Source organism: Hyposmocoma kahamanoa, unplaced genomic scaffold (assembly GCF_003589595.1).
Source record: "Hyposmocoma kahamanoa isolate Upper Pololo Valley unplaced genomic scaffold, ASM358959v1 87, whole genome shotgun sequence".
Taxonomy (NCBI): Eukaryota; Metazoa; Arthropoda; class Insecta; order Lepidoptera; family Cosmopterigidae; genus Hyposmocoma; species Hyposmocoma kahamanoa.
This window is the reverse complement of record NW_020654422.1, coordinates 4,168,978-4,182,086: the sequence shown is the minus strand read 5'-3', so window position 1 is coordinate 4,182,086 and position 13,109 is coordinate 4,168,978. Positions and strand designations below refer to the sequence as shown.

General features: G+C 35.6%; 1 protein-coding gene across 5 annotated transcripts; it reads right to left on the bottom strand.

Moving 5' to 3' along the window:
* Nucleotides 1–634: 634 nt before the first annotated feature.
* On the bottom strand, nucleotides 635–12,898 carry LOC113235123 (tenascin-like). Of its 5 annotated transcripts, none has more exons than XM_026470708.1 (6): nucleotides 12,706–12,897; nucleotides 9,556–9,684; nucleotides 8,083–8,160; nucleotides 5,891–6,016; nucleotides 2,951–3,001; nucleotides 638–1,535 (listed from the first exon to the last, which is right to left on the bottom strand). In XM_026470708.1, exons 1-6 carry the CDS (start codon nucleotides 12,779–12,781, stop codon nucleotides 1,384–1,386), a joined length of 612 nt encoding a protein of 203 aa, XP_026326493.1. In that variant the 5' UTR covers nucleotides 12,782–12,897; the 3' UTR covers nucleotides 638–1,383. The 5 variants fall into 5 exon arrangements, with proteins under 5 accessions (XP_026326495.1, XP_026326493.1, XP_026326494.1 ...); XM_026470706.1 differs by having other exon boundaries at nucleotides 646–1,535; nucleotides 8,035–8,160; XM_026470707.1 differs by having other exon boundaries at nucleotides 646–1,535; nucleotides 8,035–8,160; nucleotides 9,556–9,681.
* Between the last annotated feature and the right edge of the window lie 211 nt (nucleotides 12,899–13,109).

Genomic DNA, 13,109 nt, shown 5'->3' with positions numbered 1-13,109 from the left:
GTTGTCTACATCACCATGGATTTAATTCGTGAAAATTTTCGTAGTATGATTTTCTACGACTTCAAGTGTAATTTAACAGCTTAGCGGAGCTTTGCTCGGCTTCACACTGCTTTTGGGGATGAAACACCATACAAGACGACTATTTGTAGCTGGTTTGCAGAATTCAAACGCGGTTGTGTGAATCTCAGTGACAAATTACGTGATGGTCGCCTGTCTGCTGCTGTGAATAACAAAAACATCGATGCTGTGTGCCGTATGATCAAAACAGACAGGCATGTGACATAGGCATGAGTCAAATACAATCAATACTGCACAAACATTTGGGTGTGAAAAAGCTGTGCTCTCGGTGAATCCCACACAATTTGACTCTCAAAAATCTGATGCTCAAAAAATGGATCGCGGCACTTGGTGTAATGCCATGCTTATGAATGTATGCATGAAAAAGTGCATTAACGCTAACGGAGAATATTTTGAGAAACAATAAATTCATTTCTGACCATTTATAGTATTTTTTTCTTATTCATTCCGGAAACTTATAGTGCGCCGCACGTAGTATTAAGCTAAAATATTATGTAAATTAGGCAGTAGAAATAGGAGTGCGTGTCTTTCCCTTCATATTGGCCGTTAAAATAACAGACTGCTAAAATTTTATTACATCTTTATTACAAAAGCATACAATGACATTGGTAACAGTATTACCTAGTTCTTGTGTTTTCGCTATTGCTACACATAGGAAATGAAACTACTTTTTCCCGGATCTCTGTCGTCTATATTTGTTATCAAATAAACCAACTGTTCGAGCCTTTTTCTTCTCAACAAGTCCCACGGTTACGGCTGACCGAGATGGTAAAGTCGCCAACCAGTTATGTCTAATATTAATGCACACCACTCTATTAAAGTTAGAAACCACTACATTAATAGGCGCAGTGTATGTGCTCCACAGATCCTTGTGATTTAAGGTTCTGAGTGCTGCTTAACTTTATGCTCACAGAGGCTCACGATTTGTTCGTCCCGTCACTTGGTGTTATAAAAAAAATATTAGACATAAGTGGTTGATAACTTTATCATATCAGCAAGTCATGTCCATGAGATATGTAAAGGGTCCGAACGTTTGTTTGAAAAAAAAAATACGTGACTTAGATCCGGAAAAAATAAGTTTAATTTTAAATACATACAGTAGTAGTAGTATCTATTTTACTTTGTGCGGACTATACTTATTTAAAGTTTTTAAATTGGGTAAGTAATTTGACAGAAGAAAACGAATTTTTGCGTTGTTATGTCTTTTTACGTCTTGTCAAATTAGTTAACTTAGCAATACAAGTGTAACTTTTTGAATCCTTACCAATTCAATTTTTAAAACGGATTGCTATCGGATTTAAAACTTTATTTAACACATTTGCAGGTATCGTTTGCATCGCAGTATCCAGAGATATAGCCATATAATACACAAGCTTGGAGGCAATATTTGAAGACACACTTTGGTTTCTTTACTGACATTTGTTGTGAAGTTTCTAACGGCAATGGTGATTCTGCGCCTGTAAGTTAGAAAACGAATCTTGTAAATTTCTTCAGATATAGACTAGGGTTCGTCTCCCATGTTGTGCATATACCTAACATTCACACGAAACGTCACACTTTCACATTTCTATGGTGTACAGCATTGGAATGGAATTCCCTGCCTGCAAATTTGTGTCTTGAATGATTTAATTCTAGACCTATTCAAGACGAAAATGAATAGGCATTATATAGGTGTGCAAGCTCCATAGTCGACCCGATGGTCATTTTCCATCACGTGACATGGAGGTCAAATATTATCATTACGTAGAATCTTTGCGTTATTCCAATCTGATCCCCAAAACTGATCCACCGCCAATGTTAAATTGCAACTGATCCCCTCCATGTTTTGCAACTCCCAAAGGATCCCCTCTCTGTGAACTTATCTTACAAATGTAAGGTAAGTACAGTCAAGAGAAAAAGAAGTTTTAAAATCAACGTTAATACAAGTACACATTAGTACAGTTACTGTTGTTCATTTCTAATATATTAAACAAGATACAGTACAACCCTTAAAGACATTTCTTTGTTGATTGTACCACATTACCTACCAAAACTAAAAGTGGTAAGTAGCAGGGTATCAGATGGGAATAAAATATTAATATTTATTCTTGATCCCTGCATTAGGAATCCGTTGGGAATAAAAATAAATTACAATAAAATGGATCCCCTAGGGTATCAGTTTTAGGGAATCAGATGGGAATAAGTCGAATCTTTAAACCTCTCTCCTAAAAAGTTATCATTTTCCAGATGAGTTCTTATTACATCAAGGGTGCGACTTGCATTGGTATCAAGAATCAAACCGACAATCTTAACTACTTTAGTTAAGATTGTGTAGTTGTTTCTGTTTTTAACCGACTTCAAAAAAGGAGGAGGTTCTCAATTCGACTCTATGTTTTTTTTGTATGTATGTTACGCGATAACTTCGGTATTTGTGAACTGATTTTCATGGTTCTTTTTTTGTTGGAAAGGGGGTACTTCCATGGTGGTCCCATTTCATTTTGAAGAAAATCATCCACCTCTAAGGGTGGCTGTTCACGCACGAAGATTAATTTTTATAAATAGCGCCTAAATTTTACTAAGGAGCAATTATTTTAATGGTTGATTTTGCTATTTCTCCAATTCAAGGCGTTTTTCTCTCAATATATTTTGAGTAGTGAGAACCGATTTTTATTATCTCCAGTGTCAAGTCCTGTACAGTGGCGAATTTAAAGATATTTCAATAAAACTTAGCAAATAGACGTAATTCCACGTACTTTTGAGGTCGGTTTTGTTAGTACTCTGTACTGAAATTATGTGTACTGTGTTAAACATTTACTACATTTCAATATACAAGTAGTATGTCCGCTTTGAGGAACGTAAGCATTTGGTGGTTTTGTAGTATTTAAAAAAATACCTTCTGCATGTAGATCATTGTCCACTGTAGGCATTTCGTTGCTAGTGATATCTGAAAAACAAAATAATAATTCTACAACCATTACTCGTAAAAAATGCCAAGTGACGTTCTTGATAAACGTCTGGTAAACCAGGAAAATGTTAATTACTGCATAGAACAATGTATGTGTTAAATTGTGAAATTTAACAGTTTTAAGCGTAAGCAGCGTAATTTGCGCATAAGTATTTTATATTATTTTTTCTGATGATGGCAGCGATACATAAATATTTTAGTGCTTATAATTTTCTGTTTTTTGTTCCTTTTTTGTAAACTATTTTACTTGTGAATAAATCAATATAAAAATTGAGAATTTTAAACTTCACTTTAAACTTCCTTTATCGGCCTTTTTTACTTCAAAAAAGTAAAATGAATATAAAAAAATAATAAAAAAATAATAATAAAATTGTTTATTCAGTAACATAATGTACAGAGAAAACTAAAGACTACTTATGCGATTTAATGTAAAAATAACACATGTACCTGAACTAGGAAATTCCTGTATTTCAGGTAAAAAGTACTACTAATTATAAATGTGGATACTATTAATATTATAAATACTTTTTAGGAGAATCTTATGAAATAAAATTAAACAATTAAATAATAAATTGCCAATAAAAAAATAAAAAAAAAAAAAATAAAAAATGTACACTTAAACAAGACAACATTAATTTACGATAATAAATAAATTCTCTGTATCCTCATAGGACATATTTTGAAGAGCTTCTTGGAGAATTTTCTTTACTTTAAAGCAACAGAAATTATAAATGGAATATTTGGCGTTTAATTTATTGTACAAAAATGGTCCAAGGAACACAAAAAATCTTGAAATAAAAGTATGTTTTGATGATATAATTTTGGGGCAGACAATATCTTTTCGTCTTTTATTAGTGTTTTCAGTAATATATGGGAGCAATACGTGCTGTTTGAGGACTGTGGACTTAATGAATAATTGCCTTACAGTTAATACTTTACATGACTTATACAGAAGGTCAGTGGGGTAACGGAAAGGGCGGTAGGTAGAAACCTTTAGGACAGCTCGCTGGGCTCTTTCAATGATTAGTAAAGTAGTTTTAGCTATACCACCCCATGATGTAATGCAGTAAGTAATTAATGATTGGCATAATGCATAATAAACTTGCCTGATTGTTTTAAAATCAGCAGAAACGCGTAGTTTTTTAAACACAAACATTAACTTACGGAGTCGGGCGCTTAGTGCTTCGATATGGTGTTTAAAGGATAGGATGTCATCTAATATAACACCTAAATACTTTATCATGATTACATGGTACTTTAAAAAATGTACCGCATGTAGCGTAATTATAATTCGGTAGTCATAAAATATTACCAAGATAATTATTATGGTAATAATATTGACTACCTCGGTGGCCCAACGGTTTGCAATGTGGCCGTCGGATGAGGAGCTCCCGATATGAACAATTTGGAAAATGAACTATTCTGAATTGTTTCTAATAATATAATTATAAATATTATTCAACATCACATACTTTGCTCCGATCCCAAAGTACACCCAGACCCGAAATAATATAGAAAAGTTAGTTTTTCTACATTGATCCGGCCGAGGATTGCATACGAGACCTCCGAAATGGCGACACCATGAAAACCGGTTTACAAGTCACTCGATCACGGAGGTCGCCCAGATTCTGATCTGGGTGTTTTGGGAAGTGCCCCAGAGTGGATTCCTTGCTCTGTTACTCATAGTTTAGGGAACATGCTAGTTTGAGACCAGGCAATTGGTGTGGTTGTCTGGTAGGTACATTATTATTATTGTGAATGTTTATTTTAGACTCGATTATTATTATTATAAAATATTAAGCACAACATTCGTATTGCTAAATGGTGAAATGAAATGACATGAAAATGTTTATTTGTGCGATTCTTCGGTATCAAACAATTGGTGTACAGTAAATATTACATGGCATCATAAAAAATCTACCAATAATAACCAAATATTCTCATAAAAAAATATATTGTAAATTATGGTTTCTTTCAGAATATTACATTACAATCTCTTATTAAAACGCACACACTCAACATAGCCCCGCACTAGGGAAACCCTGTGTCGCGGGTGCCATGGACACACACAGAGACTACCACCAATTACATCCAAACTCACGAAAGAAATAAATGTAGGCCATACAAATATTTCTCCCGGCCCGCGAATCGAACCTGGGACTCAGCGTGGCAGTCTGGCATGGTATCCGTTCGGCCACGGAGGCAGTTACTACGGTTACAATTATGTCAAAGTATTTAATTTATGCCATGTCTAGGATGTCAATATTGCATTGTCATTACAAATTTACTGCCCCTATTTAATTATATTATTGGTTAATGGAAAAATAATTGTCACTTTTTTTTAATTTTAATTGTTTAAAATAAGTATATAGATATGTACATTTGATTAACGGAGATATTCCTTAAGGAGCGTCTTAGTAGAGTAGTAGAGCTCCCTGTGAAAGAGTTCGTCCAGGGAAGTACTGCCATCTTACTTATTTCTGCCGCCAAGCAGTAATGTGAGAATTACGGTTTGGAAGAGTAAGGGTACTGGTGAATTTACAGGCACATGGGACTTGTCAACTTATGTCTCAGGGTGACGGGCGCAGTGTCAGTACTCCTAAGATCTTTGTAATTAAAAGCCCTAAGTGGCACTGCAACTGTTATGGATAGGCGGGTTACTTACCACCAGGCGCACGACTTGTTCCTCCCGTCACTTGGTATTATAAAAAATAAATAAATAAGTCGACTTCCTTTTAAAGACCCAACGTAATCCATTATCTACCACACAGCCCCATTGCAGATTTCACTGCATGGATAGTATTATTTATGTAGGACAATGCTTTTTTCCCTTTAATTCCATAAAAATGACGCGAAAATTCACCGTACCTTTTTTTCCATGACACATGCACTGGTCTCCCACACAGTTGCCACCTAAAAATCCCATACTTGTGCAAAATCGGAAGCAAGACAGGCCGTTGCATGAAAACGCTAGATCACTAGTTTTTATATTATCTGAAAATATTAAACAATCAATCTATTTATTTATAAGAAAGGTGCGAATATGGAAATGACGGCTAAAAGGGGAGGTTGGAAGAATGTTGTGCCGACACCACCTAGCATGAGACAAGGACAGGAAAAAGAATCAATTTGTTTATTTGTCTAAATAATGTAAAGGTAAGTATAGGTTCTTATACAAACTAATATTATAAATGTGAAAGTAAATCTGTCTGTTACGTGTACGCCTAAACTGCTGAACCAATATTGATAAATTTGGTGAAGAGATAGATGGAGACAAAAATAAAAATGAAAGGGCGTGAAATAGAACATGAATGTATATGAGAGTAAAGAAAAAAAACAAAGAAAGAAAGACATTAGAATCCATTAAAGGACTAATATTTTATCAAGTGATGGCACGAACAAGTTGTACGCCTGATCGTAAGCGACACGTCTATCGATGACAGTTGCAATGCCACAGAGTTTAAAGTCGCAAAGATTTAAGGGATATTGTTATTGCGTCCGTCACACTGAGACATAAGTTGACAAGTTCCATGGTCTGTAATTTCACCAGCAAAAACGGAACGCAATAATGCTCGCATTACTGCTTGACGGCATAAATGAGTAATCTAAATAGCGTATATTTGTTTTTCAAACAAACCACCGTTTCGGTCTCTTTACGGGTTTTCACTATTATGAAGAAATGAAGCGAACAAGTCGTGCGCCTAGTGGTAAGCAACATGCCTACCCAGAATAGTTCTATTAAGCACATAATTAAACAGTCTAAGTGAAAGACAAACTCGTGACCGTTCGCACCGATGAGCGGTAAAGCGACGAGTATTCTATTATATCCTGATTTTGACATTTAGTTTCTAAATGTTTACAAGTGTTTGAAAGGCACTTGGAATTTGACGAATTCATACAGAAATCGGGTTTATGGCGTCCGAACCCGGGGTCGGTTTAAAGTTGCAACGAAACCTGATTGAGCCCAAATGTGAGTATCGTGTAATCCCAGGACTGGCTGCTTGTCAAAAATAATTAAATTTGAGTCGCATCCAGTACCGGGTTCAGTTGCACCTCGAGAAATGACATTTAAATTTGTATCGTCAGAACCCGAATTCATTTTCGATAGATGTTGGTACATTTTGTTGCTATATTATATTGACGCATTGTGAAGCTTGTTTTCGAACACTATTTCGATAAAATATTTTTTTAAGGAAACTGATTATTGTTCGAAAATATGTTTTAAGGTACGATTCTACATACATAACTCAGGTTCAGACGATACAAGTTTAATCGAAGTGCTACTGAACTCGGGAATGGATGCAATTCAAATTTCATTATTTTTGACAAGCAATCACACCCGGGAACACACGATACTCGCATTTGGGCTCAGTCGGGTTCCGTTGCAACTTTAAACCAACCTCGGGTTCAGATGCTACAAACCCCAGAAATCATCTCTTACTACTTACTGCCTTAAAGAGTCGTTATTAGCTCACCTCGAATTCAAATTTTTCTCGTACTTATACGGTTCATTTTGCTTGGGTCGAGCGGCGAAATTAAAGCCATTTGAAAAATGTATATCGTATACGATACGTGTTCTATTTAGTGCAGTTGGCATAATAGAAAAATCATTGGTATATATCAAGTACCTATTGAATACAGCGGCTTTCTTGTAAAATTTCGAGGTAAGTTTATGTTTTTTGTCTCTCGTGAAAATGTTTCGGAATCGTATTTTCACACCGTATAGTAATTAGAGTATCTCCTCAATTTTACTATATATTTTGTCCAAAGTGACTGATTCAACACTTTCACTGTTATGCGGAATCAACCAAGGTCATTCAAGGTTATATCGACTCTTAACTATACATAGGATCCAAATCAAAATTTTGATACAATTTTCTCGCAATGCTGCAATAGCAAAAGACATGCTAAATATCACAAGTGTAGAACATATTTTCTAGTGCCTTACGCTTTCTAGTAATATTTGTTTGCAGTCTAACTCAATTAGGGCAAGAAGTCATCGTGATAATTACCTGCAGATTTAATGATATCGCATTTACATTTGCCATTGACACAGGTACCCCCAGGGAAGCCAATGTGACGACAATTTTGGGCGCAAGCACTAGGGCTACAACTTTTCACTTCCACTACAGGATCCTCTGTTAAAAAAGGAAGAACGATTTTGAGCACGTTAGAAAATTCTAAAAAAAAATTGAAATTTTTAATAAAAACATATTATTTTATAAACAATAAATAACGCACACACTCAACGTAGCCCCACACTAGGGAAACCCTGTGTCGCGGGTTCCATGGACACACACATAGACAACCACAAATTACACCCAAACTCACGAGATAAATAAATGTAGGCCATACAAATATTTCTCCCGGCCCGGGAATCGAACCTGGGATCTCTGCGTGGCAGTCCGGCATGGTTACCGTTCGGCCACGGAGGCAGTTTACATTATGCTGGAGCACTCATACTACATGGTTCACGTATTACATGCACAGATGTTTTTTTATAATATTAAGTGCCGGGACGAACAAGTCGTGTGCCTGATAATAAACTACACCCCTGTCCATAACAGTTGCAGTTCCACTCAGACATTTAAATCGCAAAGATCTGAGGAGCACTGTAACTGCGCCCGTCATCCTGAGACATACGTTGACAAGTTCCAGTAGCTTGTAATTTCACCAGCGCCCTTACCCTTCAAAACCGGAACTCAGTAATGCTGACATTACTGCTTGGTGGCAGAAATAGGTAAGGTGGCAGTGCTTCCTGTGTTAGCGGTGGCAGGGCAGTGCGACCTCTCAAGGAGTTCTATTGCTACTAAAGAGAGATGGAGAGTTGGGAAGTCGTAAAAGGAAGCACAGAAAAAGGCGTACAAAGAAATTTGGAGACAGCTATACTCATAAGAGCTCTTAAAGTACCAAGCAGTTTTGCAAGTGATCGTGATTTACTAATAATCTCAGTACAGAGTACTAAAAAAACCGACCTCAAAAGTACGTGGAATTACATATGATTACCAAGTTTTCTTGAAATCGGCTACCGGAAAGTGCGCAAACCCGGATTCATCCCCTAGTTTGCCACTATACGGGAATGGACACAAGAGGTATAATAAAAATCGGTTCTCACTAATCAAAGTATATTGAGAGAAAAACGCCTTGAATTGGAGAATAGCAAAATCAGCCATTAAAATAATTGCTCCTTAAAATAAAATTTAGGTGCTACTTGTATAAATGAATCTTCATGCGTAAACAGCCAGCCTTAAAGGTGGATGATTTTCTTCAAAATTAAATGGAACCACTATGGAGGTACCCTCTTTCCAACAAAAAAATAATCATGAAAATCGGTTCACAAATACCGGAGTTTTCGCGTAACATACACACACAAAAAAACACACAGTCGAATTGAGAACCTCCCCCTTTTTTTGAAGTCGGTTAAAAAAGTACATTCGAATTGCTAACATCGTCATTTTCTTGAAGTCCATTAAAAAGTAATATTTTGTTTCAGTTCTCACACAATTAGTATAAGAAATTATCGTATTACCTACCTGCAGATTTGATGATGTCGCATTTACATTTGCCATTGACACAGACGCCACCAGGGAAGCCAAGGCGACGACACGTCTGATCACAATTGAGAGGGCTGCAACTTTTCAATTCAAGTTGAGGGTCCTCTGCTAACAAATTTGTGTGACATATTATGACAAGTTACTTAAGGGAGGCACGAGAGAGGGGTGGTCAAGGTGGTAACGTACTATTCAAAATCAATATAGTGTTAATGTATACTGTTATGTATATGACACATTGGCGAAGCCACACTTTGATTATTTTAACGAAATCTGGGGTTCGGCAGCTGAAATCAATCTTAATATAGTACAAATATCTCAAAATGCTTTTATTAAATGGTTATTTAATTACGATTATCTAACCCCTACCTAAAATTATATAAAGACACGAAATTATTCGATGTTATTACAACTTATAAATATTATTCATGCTTGCTGATATGAAGAGTATAATATCTAAGGAAATATAAACACGAAAATATTCAAACGAAGCGTCTATGAAATGCAAGTAGGTATACTTGTATTGCGTCCACCTACGTCAAACTAGGGCAAAATGAATATTAATTAAGAAAGTGCTAAAATCTACCACGTCCTACATAGTATTATAAAAGAAACTAAAAAAAAAACGCATAAATTCAATAAGTTAATAGTTATTTGTTATGCAAGGCTGCAAAGTTGTTGTTTGACACGAGTGCTTGTATTGAAACATGAGCAAGCGAAGGAAATTATTTCTCGATTATCTGATTTTGTTTTGTTTTATTATATTGATCGAAATAAAATAAGAAACCATTTCCTACATACCTTACACTGAGAATTTTTCTTATCTGAGTACAAAGATTTTTTTTAAGAAACATCTCGTCTGTGTTGTCGAAGTAGCGTAGTGCCTGAGTAAAGTAATGTCGATGTAACATATTGTCGGAGTAGCGTTTGTCGAAGTTCAATTTTAGAGTCGGTGAAAAGTTGTGTGTTTCGCTCGGCAGCAAAGTTTGTTTGCGTCTCGTGCCTTGAAATCCTAAATACGCTCAGGATGACACCTTCGCTTGCTCAGGTTTCAATGCAAGCATTCGCGTCAATTAAGAACTTTGCAGCCTTGCATAACAAATAACTATTATTCGACCAAAATAATCAAATAAGCAACAACACGTAAAGCAGTTTGTACTAATTACTAGTACGTATAAATCTGCACTTGAAAAGTTACCACATCTTTGTTGGTTCAATAAACAAACAAAAACTGGTTGGGTTTTTGTTGTAATGTTTCAAATATATTCACATTAAGAAAACAAAAATGTCATGATCAAATTTGTTTATTTTTATGTTTTTTTTTTATTGTAGCCTAATTCTTTTTTTATCTTTCTAAGTAAACAATAGTTATTAGGTAAGAATCCAACACGCTCGCGTATGCAGAATATACTTATAACGCTTTATTTACTTACATAAGTTCTCATTTAAATGAATTGTAAATTGTTATGAGAATATATTTCTCAAGCCTTAGCAAAAGAAAGCGCTAGTGTAAATTTCAGACCGATGCAAAATGCAAGAACGGGGGTTGGGGTCGTCGGGGAAGATGCTTACATGTTTGAACTTACTATTACCACATACAGATCTAAAAAATGCCAGATAGTAGATAAAGTAAAAACTTAAAAGGTTATTTTCGGTAAATTTATTATGTTTTGTAAAAACTCATAGAACAAAAGTTGTTGTTTATGATGTTAGTAATATAATAGTCCTGTGAGGTTGTTAATATTTTACAAATATCCATGTTTACAAAACAGCACGCACGCATTGAGCCTGGATTGGCGAATTTGGCGATTGCTGGACACTGACGACACGGGTTAGAGCGTGTTCCCATTATGTCGTAACGTTTTATTTATCGTTGGAAGACTGTCGCGTCTAGCCTTACCACGACAATCTGGCGTGACTGTGTCGTGGACGTTTATTTTATCGTTGAACGATTGTCGTGTCTTACTGTTCCTTCTAGATCGTGACGACTGTTTATCGGTTCACGGCAGCCGTCTAGTCGGTTGCACGACAGAATCGTTTCAAGCTGCGTTTATTTGTCGTCACATTTTTATCGTGACGTTGTATTTATTGTCGTTCTAGCTTTTCCCACTGTCTCGACAGTTTGTCGTCGTAACGTCAAAAAAGTCGTGAACGACAGTTAATCGTGTTGTCCTATACGTGAATAACTTCATTTAATACAATCCACGACACCTTAAACTGCACGACCATCTGTCATCACGACATTATGGGAACGCGCCCTTAGGGAAGAAAGAAACCTTTTGAATACAATAGAAAACAGAAGGGGTAAAACGTTAGGGCATATTTGTCGCAAAATGACGAATTTGTGAGAATGATAATAGGAAGGTAGTTGAGAGGAAAACCAAGAAAGGCGTATAATAGTATAAATTAAGAAGAAGATTAAAGTGACCAGCTAGAAGCAGGTTAAGGACACATTGAAATCTGTGACACCGTCTAGAGCCTAGCCCTTAAATAAGTCAAAGTCAAGGTCAAGTCGAAGTCAAATAATGTTTATTTCATAGGAAAGCAAATTACACTTGAAATCATCATACTGATTAAACTCTACTGCTCATTTGTAAGGCAGATATCCCTGAGAAGTATGAGCAAGAAACTCTAGGGGTTGCTCTTTGTAAATATACATTTGAATACATTTAACATTACAATATTTGATTTAAATGCCTTAGACCGAGAATAGCTAAAAGAGCTAAACGGGTCACCACCACGGATTTTTGTCATCCCAGCACGCAAAAGTTGTATAATAACCTTTAATATAAAACATATCGAGTTCTTAGGTTTTCGCGATTGTTACACATAGGAAATAAAACTATTTTTCTGGATTTAAATCGCATACATTTGTTTTTTCAAACAAACCGTGCTTTAGTATAAAGTTTTTGTTCAACAATAGTTAAACCTCGTAAATGGCAAATTTTGAATATCAATCGGAATCTTATTGTAGAAGCGTATACATTGCCCCTTGACACTTCATGAAGACAACTGTCAAGAACAGCTAGTTTATTTATTTTTTAAATATAATGAAGATAATACAGAATGATGGTGCGTTGATGCAGATTTCATAACCACGGAAGAAGATAAAACATACACTTATTTACTTACCATCACTAAAAACGTTAACTGTAACATGTGCATTAACAGCACAGAAGAATGCTACAAATAAAACTACTTTTAACATTTTGAATATTACTATTTAAGGAACTGTACTGTGACAACGACTGACATGAAGTCACTTCATGTGTACTTTTTATAGGAAACACTCGGATCCCGGGGCTTTACTTTGTTGAGGACAAATGGAGGGCAAGGATATGATTCAGAGAGTTACTCGTTGTTCCACTTTAATATTGCAGTTCCCAAGAATCACTGATAACAATTAAACTACATTTTGTAAAGATTAGGAACTCTTTTGTATACGGGGTGTTTCAAAAATCATGACCAATCGGAACCATGAATACTTAAAACATAATTTTACACTTAGGAAATAAAACTATTCTTTTCCGGATCTA